The sequence below is a fragment of the Pan troglodytes genome, chromosome 9 (genome assembly GCF_028858775.2).
Source record: "Pan troglodytes isolate AG18354 chromosome 9, NHGRI_mPanTro3-v2.0_pri, whole genome shotgun sequence".
Lineage (NCBI taxonomy): Eukaryota > Metazoa > Chordata > Mammalia > Primates > Hominidae > Pan > Pan troglodytes.
The window spans coordinates 21,611,424-21,629,420 of NC_072407.2; the positions used below are offsets into that span (position 1 = coordinate 21,611,424).

Genomic DNA, 17,997 nt, shown 5'->3' on the forward strand with positions numbered 1-17,997 from the left:
GCCAGGCGAGGAGGAGTGGCTGGGGCACTGAGGGGCAGGGGCTCCTCCCTCTGGGAGATGAACAAAGAGGGCTGTGGCCACCAGGAAGCCTGCCTGGGAACCCGTCCTGAGGTCAGCCCTCGATGTGTTCTCTTCCTCCTGTCTTCACAAGCAGGCTGAAGCCCCAGACTCTGTGGCCATGTCTTCCTGGGACAGGCGGCTCCATCGGGCCAAGTGTGCACCATCCTGTAAGTGGCACCTTCACTGTGGTCCATGGGTTGTGCATGGGAGAGCCCTGGCAGAGGCCTGAAAGGGCAGAGGGCAGGTGGGGCTTCCCTCAGGCCTCCATGACCCCTTTTTCCTGCTTGGCATTTCCTTCCACCCACCCTGGCCCCGGCCACCATGCCATTTGGCATTCTCCTCCCTGCCTGAGGACAGCTTCCTCTCTAGAGTCCTGTTCCTATGACCATGGCCCAGGACTGCCCCCTCACAGGCTGACTCCAGTGAGTCCAGTTGTTTCCCCCTCCATCCCACCCGGTTCTGTGGCTTCTTTCTACTTTCTGTGGTATTGCCCTTCATCTTGTGTTGTCTGTAGCCCCTACTCCCTGTCCTGTGTCCATGGTCCCCCTCACCTGTCCTAGGTCTGTGGCCTCTCCTCCCACCTGTCCTGTGTCTATTCCTACCTTCCCCACCTGTCCTGTGTCCCCCACCTGTCCTGTGTCTCCCACCTGTCCTGTGTCCCTCACCTGTCCTGTGTCCCCCACCTGTCCTGTGTCTGTTCCTACCTCCCCCACCTGTCCTGTGTCCCCCACCTGTCCTGTGTCTCCCACCTGTCCTGTGTCCCTCACCTGTCCTGTGTCCCCCACCTGTCCTGTGTCCCCCACCTGTCCTGTGTCTCCCACCTGTCCTGTGTCCCTCAACTGACCTGTGTCCCTTGCCTGTCCTGTGTCTCCCACCAGTCCTGTGTCCCTCACCTGTCCTGTGTCCCTTACCTGTCCTGTGTCTCCCACCCATCCTGTGTCCCTCACCTGTCCTGTGTTCCTCACCCGTCTGTGTCTCCCACCTGTCCTGTGTCCCTCACCTGTCCTGTGTCCCTCACCTGTCCTGTGTCCCCCAGCTGTCCTGTGTCTCCCACCTGTCCTGTGTCTCCCACCTGTCCTGTGTCCCTCACCTGTTCTGTGTCCCCCACCTGTCCTGTGTCTCCCACCTGTCCTGTGTCTCCCACCTGTTCTGTGTCCCTCACCTGTCCTGTGTCCCTCACCTGTCCTGTGTCCCTCACCTGTCCTGTGTCTCCCACCTGTCCTCTCACATCATAGCTCCTTTCCTCGCTGCCCTCTGCTCTGCTTTGTCTTCTCTTCGTCTATGGTTGTTCTTGCTACAGGCCTCTCCTCCATTGCCTAGTTACCCCCGTGGCTTCTTCCCTGAGTGTGTGGAGCAGTGAGGAGGAGCAGCAGCTGCTGCTCCTGGGCAGTCCCCCTGCTCACCCCACATGCTCCCCATTGTCAGTTCTGCCTGCCTTGCTTGCTAGCCAGGAACAGCTCTAGGAACTGAAGGCCCAGGTGGGGCTGGCCTGGGGGCCACTTGATGCACATCAAAGGCAGATGCCCTGCGACCCCACCCCACCGGCTTGCCAGGGAGGGGGCAGGGCTGTGGTCTGAGGCACCAGCTTGTGCTAGCTGCTGAGGAATGTTGGGGCTGGGGCTGCCTGTTATGGGGGTCTGGATCCTGTGAAGCCTGAGAGGGCTGCCTCCCTGGGTTCTGCCAATCTCAGCTTGATGGGGCAATGACTCTGTGTCTCCCATGCAGACTTGTTCTCCTGCTTCAATGGAGGCGAGTGTGTGCACCCAGCCTTCTGTGACTGCAGACGCTTCAATGCCACTGGACCGCGCTGCCAGATGGGTGGGTCTGGGCTCCACCCCACCCCCAGGAAGGGACCTGGGTGCAGGGAAAGCTAGGGGGAAAGGGAGCAGCACTTCCAGGGCTGGAACCCACCAGTCTCTGGCTTGGTGCCCACTGTAGCTACACAGAGAGGTTCTCTTTTCTCTCCCTCAGTGTACAATGCCGGCCCTGAGAGGGACAGCATTTGCCGGGCGTGGGGGCAGCACCACGTGGAGACATTTGATGGGCTCTACTACTACCTCTCCGGAAAGGGCAGCTACACCCTGGTGGGTCGCCATGAGCCCGAGGGACAGAGCTTCTCCATCCAGGTGAGGCCTCCCCTGCCTTGCCGGTCCAGGAATGCTTCTCTAGGCCCTGGAGGCTGCACTGGCCTGGGCTCTACTTGTCATAGTTAGAGAGACTGGCACCTTCCTCCTTGCATCGCCCCCCAGCTCCCACCCAGGCAGTCTGCACCTGGAAGGAGCTGGGGACTCCACAGCTCTCGCTCACCCACTCACCCTGGCCATTCATTTATTGAGCCACTCATTCATCAAGTATTTACCAAGTGCATACTGTACTCTTTTCTGGCATAAGGTCTGGTGGCGGGAGGCCCTGTAGACAACAACACAGGTATAATCTTTGTCTTCTCAGAACTTATAGTCTAATGAAGAAGGACATCAAATCAGATGACTCATTTCAGGTGCAAATGAGTGCTATGGAGGAGAAATGCCAAATGCTAAACGAACATGTCCTGAAAACCTAATCCTGTTTATTGGGAAGGATGGTGACCTGGGAAAGCTTCCTGGAGAAAGTCACATTTAAGTTGAGGTTTAAGGAATAAATTGGAGTTAGCCAAGTGAAGAGTAGGAGAGTGTGGGCAGACTTGAGAACATTCTGGGGAAAAAGATCATTGGGTGCTAGGAAAGAGAATAGGGCCTCAGAGAAATGATGGACGTCCTGGATGACTCAGTTTAGAGTCACCTCCTCCAAGAAGCCATCCTGGATCTCCTGACCTTCCAAGCTGGCTGAAGAGCTCCTCACTGGGTAACTCAAAGTTCCATATTATGACCCTGTCATTGTATTTCTCTTACAAAGGTCTGGTTTTGGGTTGGTTTTCTCTACCAGCTGTGAGCTTCCTAGGCCAGGGGTCATGTCTTTCTCTTTGACAGTGCCTGGATTGGTGCTCAGTAAAGGTTTGTGAAATATAGGAACACGTGTGAAAGCCGCTGTCATGCAGGCCTGATTTTCATGCCTAACCTGTGTGCTAAACTGGGAGTCACCTTCAGCCACAGCTCAATACCCCTCCACCTGGAGGAAAGTCTCTTTGGAGAACCAGCTCTGTTGGAGGGCACCTTGGTCAGTACTGAGTTAGGGTCAAGGGGTTGGGGGTATGGGGAGACCCCAGTGTTCAGTGTCTCCCCTCTGCTAGCCATTTGTGATCCTTCTGTCTCAGTCATGGACCTATGAGCCTGCTCTAGGGGCCATGCCCTGGATGGGCGGGGAACTGCAACCAATTTTCCTCTCTCTGCCTCGGCCTATCACATAGCAGAGATTTTCATGACCTATCATTTCATGATGGATATGTTACAATTACTTAGACTAATGCATTGCCATACACTCGTGGGTTACAAAATCAACTTAACGAATCACAACCATCATTAAAAAATGAGACAAATAAAATAGAAAATATTGTAAGAGTGTATTACGCATGATAGAGATAAGTATTATTTTGTAAAATTTTTAGTTATATATATTTCTTATTGTAGGTCATGGTCACAAAAGCTTGAAAACCCTTTAGTTAGACCATGGGGTAGCTTTCACAGTTCCCACTTGTAGTTGAAGTGGCTCCAGCCTGCTTAATCACATTGAACAGTAATCTGATGGAAGGTGCCTTCCTGGGAAGGGTTTCCACACTTGGCAGGGATAAGCTCTGGGAAGCTCTCCCCTCTACCCCACCCCATCCTTTGGGTCTATGGCCTTTGAAGTCTGGGTTCTGTCTGAATGGGGGGGGCAGAGGAGATGTGTGTGTGTGTGTGTGTGTGTGACAGCAGCACAGGAGTGAGATGTGTGCCGATGGGTGTAGGGGAAAGTTACAATCTGTACCTGCCAGGGGCATGGGGGAAGGGGAGTGTGTGTATAGTGTGTGCACTGAGAGTGTCATGGGAGAAATTTATGGGGTGTGTATAGATGTGTGTGTTTGTGTTCTGTATGAGTGTGAGATGGTAGAATATGTCTGTTGGCCTTCAATCTGATGGTATTTCCTGGGTAGGATAAAGAGAAAAGTTCAGAAATACGGAGATGGCATGATTGACTGGGAAGAGCCCTGGAATCTGAGCCATCCAGACCTGGGCTAGAATCCCAGCTCTGGGATTTCCTAGTTTTCTGTGTGTGGCCTTAGTCACTTCACCTCTCTGTGAATCCATTGCCTCCCCTCTGTGATGTATGGGGACTGAGCGAGATCACAGAGGAAAGGCAGTTGGTATGCAGGGGACAGCCATCGGCATTAGTGAAAACTCAATAAGATGCGAAGCTCAGGGTCAGGCCTGTGGCAGGAGCCTGCAAACCGGCCTCTGAACTCCCTACTCAGGTACACAATGACCCGCAGTGTGGCTCTTCACCCTACACCTGCTCCAGGGCTGTCAGCCTCTTCTTTGTGGGTGAGCAGGAGATCCATCTGGCCAAGGAGGTCACCCATGGAGGCATGAGGTAACCCTAACACCTTCCACATCGAGCTGTCCTATCCCTGACACTGGTGGTGGTGGATGGGTGAGCATCCGCTCTTCTCAAGCCCAAAGGAAATTGTTTTCTGGGGACAAACAGCAATTTCCACTCTCTGGGCGGAAGCATACTGGCAGATCACTGGGTTTCTTGCCAGTGGGGTTTGCAGAATGATTTTTTTTTCCTGGAACTCTCAGATATTGCAGATTTCCAGACAGCAGGCTTTCAGGAAAATAGAGTTTTCCAGTGAGTTGAGAGTTTATCATGATAAGCATGCTTACTTTTCCCTCCCAAAATCTTCCCAAATGGATCATACACAGTTTCTACCTCCTCTCAGCAGATTCGGAGTACACTTCCATTTCTGATGACACAGGGTCATTGTGAATGTCAGTTATCTTGCTGGGCCAACAGGGATGCTTGGAGGACCACCAGAGGAGTGGGGACCCCTTGCTCCCATACTAAAATGCCCCAGACTGTAGTCCTTTGTGAAATCTTTCCTGCATCTCTTCCTCACTGTTCTTTCCTTTCCTTGCTGTCCACTGTCACTTCTTGTTGCTGTCATGGGGTCTTCCTGTAATGACACTTCTCCCTGTCCTCATCTCCTGCTTCAGATCTGGAAACTGGGTGACCAAGCAATTGTTCTGGGGCTGAGTGTAAAATTGATGGCCTATAGGTTTCTCCTGTGAATGAAGAATTGGTAAATGGGTCTTGTGGCTAGTTAGACAGTACTTTTGTTTCCCTTTCCTGAAATTTTGCTGGGTTGAAGGTTGCCAAATTCCAGGTTGGCTAGGGGTCCCTGTACCAGGAAAACTAGGAAAGTGGTCAAGGCTGCTGGAGCCCGCCATCTTTTCTTGCACTCCCAGTTTTCCTCCTCTCTTGGCTTCTGTTTCCACTTGGTTCCTGCTCCCCACCAAAAAAATAAAGCAGATGTTTGTTTATATTCTATCCTGTCTGGGAGAAAGGAACTTGGAGTCACTCACTCTAAGATTTATTCCTGCCCAGGAAATTGCCGTCTTAAAAAATCTCTAAAGACAAAAGAATCCATCTCTAATGGTATACTTCCAGGCACCTGGGAATTCTGGGAATTCATGGGGAGGGGAAGTGGGGGCCTTGGATCATGGGGTAGGGACTGGCTGTTCCTTCGGTGAAGAGACTGGGCTAGTGGAGGTGTTGTGGATACCCTGAAGCTCTGGGATGTGCCCTGCAGGGTCCAACTGCCACATGTCATGGGGAGCGTACGTCTGCAGCGGCTTGCCGGCTATGTCATCGTGCGGCATCAGTCAGCCTTCACACTGGCCTGGGATGGTGCCTCGGCTGTCTACATCAAGATGAGTCCAGAGCTTCTGGGCTGGACCCATGGGCTGTGTGGGAACAACAATGCTGACCCCAAGGATGATCTGGTGACCAGCTCTGGTGAGGGTCAGACAGGTGGCCTCTGAGGGGTGTTGGTGGGGATGGGGGACAGGTCAGGCTGGGAGGGGTTGGAGGGGACTTGGAACAGAGCCCTGGGGTCGTGGTCATGGTATTAAAGACCCAGTGGAAGGCCAAGGACCCCTTCCTAACAAATGTGTGTCCTTGGGCATGTTCTTAAACTACTGTCAACCTCAGGTTCCTAATCTGCAAAAATAGTCATGATAAGAATTCCCACTAGGGTTGTGGGGGATCTAATAGACACTTTGCAGGTGGGATTGACCCTGCATTGTGGGGCATGGGGTAGGCAGGGAGCAGAGGGCTAGAGACAGCCAGGAAGAGAAATGGCCCAGCTAAAGACACCTATGGAGGAGTGGTAGGAAGTGAGTGAAGCGTTCAGGGCCAAATCATGGTGGCTCTGGCCAGAAGGGTCGTGACCCCTTTTGAGCACCTACACCATACTAAACACTTTACATGCATCATCTCAAGTAGTCCTTGCAACAATCTCACTGGGAGATTATGTTCCCTATGGCAAATATGGGGAAACTGAGGCTCAGAGAGACACAGGAGCTTGTTCAGGCTCACACACCAGTTCTCTTTCCGGTGCGTGGTGCTGCATCCCCTGAGTTTGGAGCCATAGGGAGCTACTACAGGTTCCCGAGCATTCTTGGCTATTACTATCAAACAGCTTTTTCAGGAGAATGGCTCAGTTGGGAAACCCTGATTGGGATGGGAGCTCAGGAGACCGGATTCTTCAAAACTCCCTACCCATCCCTTGGGATCCGCTTTCCCTCAGAGCCTTCTGTCCCTCCCCTCCACCTGACCCCATCGCTGCCCCATCATGATGTCAGCTCCCTCCTCCAGGGAAGCTGACTGACGACGTGGTTGAGTTTGTGCACAGCTGGCAGGAGCAGGCCCCTAACCAGCCTCCAGGGCCCACAACTTCCTCCCTGCCTCGCCCACCGTGCCTACAGCAGAACCCAGGAACCATGCAGGTCTGGAGCTTGGGGAGAAACTCCCCTACCCTAGAGCCTGACTTGCTATCCAACTCTTCGAAAGCCACTGGCTGTGGGACCCCAGAATGGCTGGTCCCCTTGACCCCATCCCTCTCTTCTCTGCCTTCCTCTCCCTCTCCCCGCAGCTCAAGTTGGGGTTCTGTGTGGGGCTGTGTGGCTTTGCCAGCCCCTAGCCCTGGCTCCTGGTCCCTTGCTCTAGGGCGTGTACGAGCAGTGTGAGGCTCTACTGCGGCCCCCCTTTGACGCCTGCCACGCCTACGTCAGCCCTCTGCCCTTCACAGCCAGTTGTACCAGTGATCTCTGCCAGTGAGTAGGGGTGGTGTGGGCTATGGGGAACCCTCTAGTATTGGAGTGAGTGCTCAGCACACGGGCCACCAAACTGGGTGATCCCAGGCACTGCCAGATCTGCTTCCCAAGGCTCTGAAATTCTTATCTGCCTAGGAGGGACAGAGCTGCCCCATTCAACTGAGGCTTGGAAATGGGGCCGGACCCCATTAGGGTCACATAACAAGTTAGTGGCAATGCTGGGACTAGAATCCAGGATTTATAGCTCAAGTCTAGGGATCTGTTCACCTAGATGCCTTCCTGGGCAGCCTTTCCCAGCTGGGTGGAGAGGAGAGATGCCCTGAAGCCCTGGCAGTCTCTACGGGATGCTGGTGGGCTGGTGGCACTTTGGGTTTTGTTCCAGTGTGACCCTTGGTTTCTCTGCACAGATCAATGGGTGATGTAGCCACATGGTGCCGGGCACTGGCGGAGTATGCCCGGGCGTGTGCCCAGGCAGGGCGGCCCTTGCAAGGCTGGAGGACCCAGCTCCGGCAATGCAGTAGGTGCAGCCCAGTAGTGGGGCAGGGAGGCCTTCAGGCTGTGGGTGGCATTCTCAGGCCTCAGCTCAATGTCTTGTCCTGCTCAGAATCACAGTTATCAGAACTCACAGCCCCGAGGTTTTATCGCCATGTGACAGATGAAAAAACTGAGGCTCAGAGTGGGAGGAGCTAGCCTGGGTGATTCTCAGAGCCTCCCCTTGCAATTCCTTCTACTTGTCAATTTCCTGGGCACCCAATGCTCCCTCTGGGACTAGGAAATCATGAAAATCAAAGCCCTCCCTCCCATCCCCACTCCACGGCCTGGGGTAGGAGCTGGGTCCTGGCAGAGCTGGGGCCAGTAGCTGAGAGACCATGGATCCCTCCTTCCCAAGCTGTGCACTGCAAGGAGAAGGCCTTTACCTACAATGAGTGCATCGCCTGCTGCCCTGCCTCCTGCCAGCCCCGGGCATCCTGTGTGGACAGTGAAATCGCCTGTGTGGACGGCTGCTATTGCCCCAATGGTATGCTAGGGGCAGACGTAGGTGCCTGGCACCATCTTCCTGGCCTGGCACAGATGGCCACGAAACAGGAGTTCAGAAGATACCTGTTTGTGGAAGGAAGGAAGGAAAGGAGGGAGGGAGGGAGGGAGGAAGGAAAAAAAGAAGGAAAGAAGGAAGGGAAGAAGGAAGGAGGAAGGAAAAAAGGAAGGAAGGAAGGGAAGAAGGAAGGAAGGAAGAAAAGGAAAGAAGGAAGGGAGGGAAGGAAGGAAGGAAGGAGCAAACAATTAACAAATGAATAAATGGTTTAAGGGAAGTGAGGGTGAGGACAGAACCGCAGCCTCTCGAGAGATTCATCAGGACATTTGATTTCATAGGGATATTTAAATTAATCAGGACTGCGCTTCTTAAGGTGTGTATGAGAACAGATCATTGGTTTATGTATACACATACATTTGTTTAAGCATTGGTCCATGTATGGGGACTGGTTTTCAGTGTATAAACTTGCAGCACATCTATAGTGTGCTTGGCTAGGAGGATGGTTGAGATAAAAAATATAAAAATAAAGCCATTGACTTTGGGAATCAGAATCTGGTTTCAGAGATATGACGCTCATATGACCAGTCTAAGGTATGATGTGGTGAAGGCCAGCTCAGGGGAGTTCAGATAAGAAAAAATACAGGAATTCAGAATGGGGAGAGGTTGTCAGGGAAGTCATTCCTGGAGGAGGTGGTGCCTGGCACCTAAGCTGTTTTTGATGCGGTGACAGGCTTTTGAGAGGTGGTGAGGAGAAGCTCGTGTGCAGGTTGGGGATGGGGTTGTGGGCAGTTCTCTGAGCAAAGGTCTAGGGATGGGATTCTTTCATCAGAAGGTGTTCACTTCTGGCCTGAGCCAAGGATTTATAGAGGAGAAAGTTTGGAAGTCGGTTCAGAGATGAAAGAAGTTAGATAAGGGGATCTTTATCACAGGCCCTGGGGAGCCACGAATGGTTTATGAACAGGGGCAAAGGTGAGTTAATTGGCCCTTTGCTGTCACTCTAGGGCTCATCTTCGAGGATGGGGGCTGCGTGGCACCAGCTGAGTGTCCCTGTGAGTTTCACGGGACTCTGTACCCACCTGGCTCTGTGGTGAAGGAAGACTGCAATGCTTGGTCTGTGTCTGCTGCCGGGAAGCAGGGTGTGGGGCATGGCCGCTGAGGCTTTCCACGAGGGCTGCCCATCTGGGAGCACTAATGGCTGGCGTCGGGGCACTCACTCAGTACCTTTGAGTCCCAGGGGAGTCTCATTAGATCCAATCCATGGGGGAAATCTCTACCACCCATTTTAGAGATGGGAAGACTGAGGGCTGTGGGCCCTGCAGTTTCCCAGCATCTAGCTCAGGCCTGGAGGGGTGACCTCTTGCCTCCTTGGTCTCTGTGTTTTAGCACATGCACCTCAGGCAAGTGGGAGTGCAGCACAGCTGTCTGCCCAGGTATGTCTGCCCCCCACCTTGCACTAGGATCCCTTCTACCAGTCTGATAGGTTTTGGGGCAAGGAATCTCTGGGGGCCAGGCTTGCTGCGGGTGGGGATGTCACTCAGTTCCATTGGCTAAGCCCGGACCCCTGTTTCCTCAGAATCACTTTGCCTGATTAAGGTCTGGCTCCAGCCCCTGCCAGGAAGGGTTTTCCGTGAGGAGAAGGGGTTTCCATAGGTTCTGTATATCTAAAGACCTTCCCGAGCTAGGGGTACTTGGCCTGAGGCTGGTCCTCAAGGCTAGGCCCTGGTCTCCCCTCCGAGGGAGATCCCCAGGGCAGGGCTGTACCTCTCTTCAGAGAGTTCTCTGGGGACAAGCCTGTGTCTCCCACTGCCCAGGGCTCTCAGGGGCCAGGCCTCATTCCTTATACTGCTCTTATTCTGGAGGGCAGGGTGCTGTGTCCTCCTCATACTTGGAGCTTGCAGGGCAGAGTTCCCCTGGGGCGGCTCCCATGGGTCAGTGGCCTTTTTCTACCTCTCAGCTGAGTGCTCAGTGACTGGTGACATTCACTTCACAACCTTTGATGGCCGCCGGTACACGTTCCCCGCCACATGTCAGTACATCCTGGCCAAGAGCCGCTCTTCGGGCACCTTCACCGTGACATTGCAGAATGCCCCATGTGGCCTGGTAAGAGCTGGGGATCCCCAGGCCCGATCCACCCAGCTACTCCTGCCTACTGCCCCCAAGAGAGACTGGGACTTAGGACAGGGCTCAGGTCTTCCCATGGCCCCCAACTGCTGCCTCTTCTCTCTGGGGAAAAGACTGGACTCCAGCCCAAGCACCTCTGCTCTCTGCTGACTGAGTCACTTCCCTTTTCTGGACCTCGGTGGGTTTTTGGTTTTAGGATTTTACTACCTAAAAAAAAAAAAAAAAATATATATATATATATATATATATATATATATATATATATATATGTATGTATATGAAAGTGTAACACTGGCACCTACTTTTAAATCCATTAATTTATGAAACAAATCTCTTGTAGAATATGTTGGCATTGAAACAGTAGGTGGAGCTTGCAGTGAGCCGAGATCGTGCCACTGCACTCCAGCCTGGGCGACAGAGCGAGACTCCGTCTCAAAAAAAAAAAAAAAAAAAAAAAAAATGAAATGTAATGTCTATCTACAAAAAGTTAGTTTTGATTGTTGGTTTCCTCCCATATTTTATGTGTCTTCACACATAAAGAAAATTAAAATTTTCAAACATTTTATATTCCACAATTTTTTAAAAAGTACACCGTTTTTCACTGCTATGGTCTTTATAAAGGACATGACTTAAAATTTCAAATAAAAAAGAATGAATGTTCTAGTATAACTCTGTCTTTTAAGAGCATCTTTATACGGAACAATTTGAACTGGCATTCAGGCAACTTCTTTTGTTGTTGCACACCTGTATTAGGAAAATTACACCCATTTTACAAAAAAAAATTCCAAAATATTTACTGAAATAAGCTCAAAACAATGTTAGAAAGACCAGTGTGAATGGCACACAAAAATCTCTTCCTTATAAATTATTAACTGGAATTCCTGATCATGCAGTGGGCCTCAGTGTTTAAAAAAAAATCTCTAAAATTGGTTTAATTTAACTTTATCGTCTCTGCTTCATTGGATTGCACCTTCAACATTCATCCCTCTCTTCCTTCCTTCCTTCTTTCCTTCCATCCTTTTGTCCTTCCTTCTGCAAACATTGAATACCTATTTGTGCCAGAGGCTGAGCTGGGTCTTGGAGACTGGGATGAATTAGACATGGCTCCACCTCCCTGGGCCCTGTAGTTTGGTGGGCAAGGCAGGCAACTGAACTGTTGTAACTGGGCTACAGCAGCTGTGAGAACATGGAGGGCACAGGGTGGATCTCTACGGGGGAACTTCTTGTTGTTGTTGTTTTACTTGGGCACTGGGTGACAGAGGTGTGAAGTGGATCAGGAAGGGCTTCCTGGAGGACATGACCCTTGAACTGTGTCAATCACCTGTGAACATAACTGAGAAAATGGCCAATGTGCAAGTCTGGGGTAGATGGGGTTTGTTTGTCTCTCAGCAGAGACTCCGTTGTCCCTGGGCTGATCATGCTCAGCCAACAATGGAAGCCCCAGTCTGGGCTGTGCCCAAGCTCTTCCTTGTGCATCAGAGCAGGAGCTCACACCCACAGCCAGGGCAGCTGCCCCACAGTCCTGCCTCCCTGCTGGCCTTGTTCCAGCCCCCAGCACTGAGGGCCCTTAATGTGAGCAGGCATCAGCTGAAGGTGTCACTCCATGGCCCTGGAGACACAGGCTGAACTGTGGATGAGGCAGAGGACTGGGCTTTCTTCTCCTTTTGGCCTGAGTGTCCCCCTCCCTTCTTTCTGCTAGAGAATGGCCCAGCCCTGGCTTGGCTGCTCTCTGAGTCAGGAAACTGCTCTTCCTCAAAAGTGGGGTCATTCCCATCACATCCTGAGGGTGGCAGGACACACAGACACAGCCCAGCTGCTCCTTCCCAATTACAGAATCCTGGGGGCTATTGGGTCTCAGGGTCCCTTACTCAGAATCCCCCCCCTTTTTCTTTGGAGACAGGATCTCACTCTGTTACCCAGGCTGGAGTGCAGTGGCGCAATCTCAGCTCACTGCAGCCTCAACCTCCCAGGCTCAGTCGCTCTTCCCACCTCAGCCTCCCAATTAGTTGGTACCACAGACACGTGCCACCACGCCTGGCTAGTTTTTTTTTTTTTTTTTTTTGGTAGAGTTGAGGCTTCATCATGTGGCCCAGACTAGTCTCGAACTCCTGGGCTCATGTGATTTACTCTCTTCAGCCTCCCAGTGTTGGGGTTATAGGTGTGAGCCACCACACCTGGCCATCAGCCCTTCTCTCTACCATGTCTCTGATAGGCTGTGGGTCAGCCTTGGCCTGAGTCAACCCTCTTCTTTGTGGGACAGTGCCTCTTGACAGCAGGTTCTTTTTACCTTGGGCGAGCTCTCCTCCTTGTGACTTCACCCACATGATGGACCCATGGAGGGCCAGCCCTGTGCCAGCTCTGTGCTGGGCATGGTGAGGTTACACAGAGTAATCAGACCCTGATCCTATCTTCAGGCTCTTGTGGCCTGTAGGGAGGTCAGCGTGTCCTCAGACAGCTTCCATACAAGCTACAACATGATCAGTGCCGTCACAGGGGAGTTCTGTGGAAGAAATAATCCTACAGGTCAGAAAAAAGGAAAACCTCACGACAGAAGTGGCATTTGCGCTGAGTGACCTAAAAAGTGAGCCTAAAAATATTCATAGAAATCAGTATGCCTGGGTAAGGAGAGGGAGGGAGGTCACTCCAAGGGTTGATTAGATTATATGAGAAAAACAACGAGGTTGGAATATTCCAGGATCCATTAAAGCAGATGCAGAAGGACTTGGCAACTGACTGACTGTGTCTGGTGAAGCGGGGAGTGTGTGGGAGAGAAGTCAAAGATGAAGCTGCGACTGCACTCCTGGGTGCCCAGCAATGGAGTGGAGTGGGGACATTCACAGAGAGGATGATAATGACAATGATAAAATATTTGCACAGTGCCTTGAACTTTGACTAACTACTTTGCAAAAAACATGTACTTTAAGTCTTAACATACCCCATGTGGTAGTTATCATTCTCCCCATTTTAAATATGATGAGACAGGCCTACAGAGGCTTGGGGCATTTCTGAGAATCCACAGCCAGCAGGAGGCAGAGCTGAGCCCGACCTAGGGTTGGATGTTATAACAGCATCTGAACACATCCACCCCAGAATCTGTGTAGTGTTTGCAGCCCTCAAAGTGTTTTTTTAAAGTAGACTTTTTTAGAACATCTTTAGCTTTACAGAAATATTGCAAAGATAGTACCTAGAGTTCCTGTTTATCTTACGCCCAGTTTCCCTTGACATCTTTGTTAAAAATAATGAACCGATGTTAATAGATTATCATTAGCCAAAGTGCATACCTTATTTAGATTCTATAGTTTTTTACCTAATGTCATTTTCTGATCCAGGGTACCAGATTACATATAGTCATCATGTCTCCTTAGGCCCTTCATGGATGTTACAGTTCCTCAGATTTCCCTTGTTTATGATAATCTTCAAAGTTTGAAGAGTGCTGGTCAGCTGTTTTGGATAATGCCCCTCTATTGGAATTTGTCTGATTCTTTTTCTCATGGTTAGACTGGGGTTATGGTTTTTTTTGGGAGGAAGATCACAGAGGTAAAGTGCCATGTTCATCACATCTTATCCGTGATATATACTATCAACATTGTTTATCACTGTTGATTATGACCTTGATCATCTGGTGGAGGTAGTGTTTTTCAGGTTTCTCCACTGTAAACTTACTCCTTTTTCCCCCTTTCCATACTGTTCTTTTTGGAAGGAAGTCACTATGGGCAACCCACACTTACAGAGTGGGAAGTTATTCTCCCCCTCCTTGAAGGCAGAGAATCTACATGCATTATTTAGAACTTTTCTGCCAGGGAGATTTGTCTCTTTTCTCCCGTTTACTTATTTATATCAGCATAGACTCATGGCTGTTTATTTTATACTTTGAGTTATAATCCACTACACCTTTATGTTCTTACTTGAATTGTTCCAGCTTTGGGCACTGGGAGATCATACAGTTGACTCCTGTGTCCCTTTGACATACCTTCATTATTGCGTGTGTATATGCTAGTGGTGGTGGGGCTTGAGTGTGTGTGTGTGCTTTCATGTCTTTACTTTCTGGGCCTATTAGATGCACCAGGCTTATCTTGTATAGTTCCTGTCCCAGTGCTAGTATCATTCATTTCTCCAAAAATATTACCAGGTTCTCCTGATTCCTTTTATTGGACGATGGTATTAGAATCAAGATCAGGGGATGAGGTGTGCTCATTGCTACTGGGGTATGACTTCTTTTAGGCCTTCTCAGCTGACAGAGAAAGGAAATACCGTTATTATCTGTGGGGTATTTCCACAGATAATGTGGGTATTATCTGTGTTCCAGCACCCCACTCCCCACAGATACCAAAATCTGCAGATGCTCAAATTCCTTATGTAACATGGTATATAGTATTTGCATATAACCTATGCTCATCCTCCTGTGTACCTTAAATCCTTGCTAGATTACTTATAATACCTAATACAATGTAAATGCTTATATAAATAGTTGTTATGCTATATTGTTTAGGGAATAATGGTAAGAAAAGTCTGTACATGTTCAGTACAGAAGCAAGCATCCATATTTTTTTCCAAATATTTTCAATCCATGGTTGGTTGAATCCATGGATGCAGAACCCCTGGATATGGAGAGCCGACTGTATATGCATATCCATGTTTATCTTAGTATATACACATAAGTATAAATATTTCTCTATAAAACCATCTGTAGCTACATGTGCTAAACATGACTTCATACTGATGGTCCAATTCTAATCCATTCCACATGGATCATTCTAGCTTCCTCCTCTTGCTTATCTGTAAACACTCACTCTAACAGTAAGAAACCTGGCCTTCACCATACACCATCCATTTACCTAATTGTTCAATTCCAGTATACATGTATATTCCTATTATTAACGCATACCTCTATAGGAAATAACTTTATCAACTAAAGTACAGTTTTTGTTCTCAGTTTCTTTTGCCTTTAGTCTTATAAATTCTACTTATTTACAAAGTTCCTTATGTCAACACCTTTCCTCCCACTCTCTTCACTGAGATTGTTTCATACATTTGTAATGCAGTTGGATTCTTTTGTTATCATCTACATTTCATCCTGGGATCCCCTCCTACGTGATTTTTAGAATTTGCCTACATCAAGTTTCACTCTTAGTGAAGTTCTGTGGGCTTTTGGAGGTAAATGCAACCTCTAAAATATTTTATGCACATTTAAAAATCTGTACCCAACTGGGTAGGATTGGGTACAACCAAGTGTTGTTGTATCTCTGTTTTGCAGAGGAGAGAACTGAGATATGGAGAATTTAAGTGACTTCTTTAAGGTCTCATAGCTTTCAGTTACATTAGGATTTGAACCTGAGACTTTTGACTAAAGGGTGTGGGCTTTATTCCCACACAGGTGACATGTCCAGAGGGGACTAGAGGATGAGTGGGTTGAACAAAGAAGATGATGTTTTAGATACAATGATTTTCAGCTGTTTCAGGGATTTTCTGTACTCCTGGGCAGGAACTCAGAAGGATGGTTGTGGCTGGTTGCACAATGTATTTCTTTAAAGTTTCAATCCCTGATCATTCTGTCATTTCACTGTGTCACTCTCCTGGTTCACTTTCTCAGGTTGGCTGTTGGACTTAAGATAAAGTCTAAAAATATTTCAAGGCTCTGCCTAAGCTGGCCTTTATCTACCTCTTGAACTTTTTAAAAAATTATTTTTATTTTTTATTTTTGTAGAGACAGGGTCTCTGTATGTTGAGCAGGCTGGTCTTGAACTCCTGGGCTTAAGCGATCCTCCTGCCTCAGCTGCCAAAGGGCTGGAGTTACAGGCATAAGCCACTGTGCCCAGCCTTGAACCTTATCTTAAACCACTTTGCCTGATGGGTTCTGGTCCCTCTAGTCTTCTTTATGCCCTTGAATGCATTAAACGACTTCCTGTAACAGAGCTTTTGTACAAGTTGTTCCTTTTGCCTGGATGTCTCCTTCTTCCTCTTCTCTCTTTGCCCAACTAGCTTCCATGCATCCTTCAGATTTCAACTTATATGTCACCTTTTTGTGTGCCTTGGTTTTCTAATCTGCAAAATGGGGATGTTAGTAACACTTTCTTTCCTTTTCTTTTCTTTTTTTTTTTTTGAGACAGAGTCCCGCTTTGTCACCCAGGCTGGAGTGCAGTGGCGAGATCTCGGCTCACTGCAAGCTCCGCCTCCCGGGTTCACGCCATTCTCCTGCCTCAGCCTCCCGAGTAACTGGGACTACAGGCACCCGCCACCATGCCCGGCTAATTTTTTGGATTTTCAGTGGAGATGGGGTTTCACCGTGTTAGCAGGATGGTATTGATCTCCTGACCTTGTGATCCGCCCACCTTGGCCTCCCGGAGTGCTGAGATTACAGGCGTGAGCCACCACACCCAGCCAGTAACACTTTCTTAATCAGATTGCTATGAGAGTTAGGCAAGTGAATATATAGAGAGAGATTTGAACAGCACCTGAACATACTAATTCCATATGAAAGTTAGTTGTTGGTTGTAATATCATAATAATATTGTGGTATTATTATGGCTTTTATTATTATGATAATTTTATGTTATTATCATTCCCTAGGAAGGCCTTTCCTACCTCTGCAGACTAAGTCTGGTTCAGTCATATGCTTTTCTAACACTCTACACCTGCTTACAGCACTGATCACAATTACAATTGAGTAATCAACTTTGTAATTACTTATTTAATGTCTGTGTCCCACACAAGTATGTAATTTCCTTGAGGACAGAAACTTTGTCTTATCACTGAATCCATAAAGTCTGATACAGTATGCCTTGCACATAGTTGGTGCTCAGTTAAGTGTTTAAATGAATGATTGTGTGGATGTTTTCCTGTGGAGGGAGGTATAAAAGGGGCCCAATGTGTGACCATTTGAGAGATAGAGAACCTGAGGCCCAGAGAATATTACCTCATTTCCTGCCTGCCTGTCAGTGGAGTGCAGGATGTGAACATGAAATGAATTATAAAAACACCCACAAAGGGATGAAATTAAAGTTCTGGGTTGTGATGAGGTGGGGGAGGCCAGTGTTTCTCAGGCTGGACTCTGGGCCATCTGGGTTCCATCTCTGCTCTGTGTCTTTAGATAACCTGAGAGTTGACTACCATTTTTATTAGTGTTATCGCATTCTGCTACTAACCTTCTCCAACCTGAGCCTCTGCCTGCCCATTCCCAGACAAGGGTATTTGGTTGGATGATCCCTGATATCTTTGGGGCTCTGTCTGTCATTCTGAGGAAACTGTCTCTCAAGCTGGGCTGGGGTCTCTGTCCCTAGAGGGCTCTGTTGTATCCAGCAGGAGGGTCAGACCAACACTGCCCCATTGACCTTTCTATCTCTCCAGAACCAAGATGGAGCCTGTGTCCAGTCAGTGTCAGTGATTCTGCACCAGGACCCTCGGAGGCAGGTGACCCTGACCCAGGCAGGGGATGTCCTTCTGTTTGACCAGTACAAGATCATCCCGCCATACACAGATGGTACGGTTTGGGGTGGACAACAGACCTAGTTGGGAACTGAGGGTTTGGACCTCTCTTCC

At 49.3% G+C, this 17,997-nt stretch overlaps 1 protein-coding gene across 1 annotated transcript in view; it reads left to right on the top strand.

The window, feature by feature from the left end:
- The window catches only part of OTOG (otogelin), a 101,188-nt gene that overhangs the window by 4,631 nt on the left and 78,560 nt on the right, over window positions 1-17,997 (top strand). Inside the window, exons 3-15 of the mRNA XM_016920523.4 lie at window positions 155-227; window positions 1,786-1,878; window positions 2,032-2,186; window positions 4,445-4,563; window positions 5,783-5,988; window positions 6,850-6,980; window positions 7,201-7,307; window positions 7,715-7,824; window positions 8,197-8,325; window positions 9,342-9,450; window positions 9,724-9,770; window positions 10,295-10,440; window positions 17,806-17,938. Coding sequence (XP_016776012.4) covers window positions 155-227; window positions 1,786-1,878; window positions 2,032-2,186; window positions 4,445-4,563; window positions 5,783-5,988; window positions 6,850-6,980; window positions 7,201-7,307; window positions 7,715-7,824; window positions 8,197-8,325; window positions 9,342-9,450; window positions 9,724-9,770; window positions 10,295-10,440; window positions 17,806-17,938 — 1,558 coding nt within the window. The remainder of the gene's footprint in view (window positions 1-154; window positions 228-1,785; window positions 1,879-2,031; window positions 2,187-4,444; window positions 4,564-5,782; window positions 5,989-6,849; window positions 6,981-7,200; window positions 7,308-7,714; window positions 7,825-8,196; window positions 8,326-9,341; window positions 9,451-9,723; window positions 9,771-10,294; window positions 10,441-17,805; window positions 17,939-17,997) is intronic.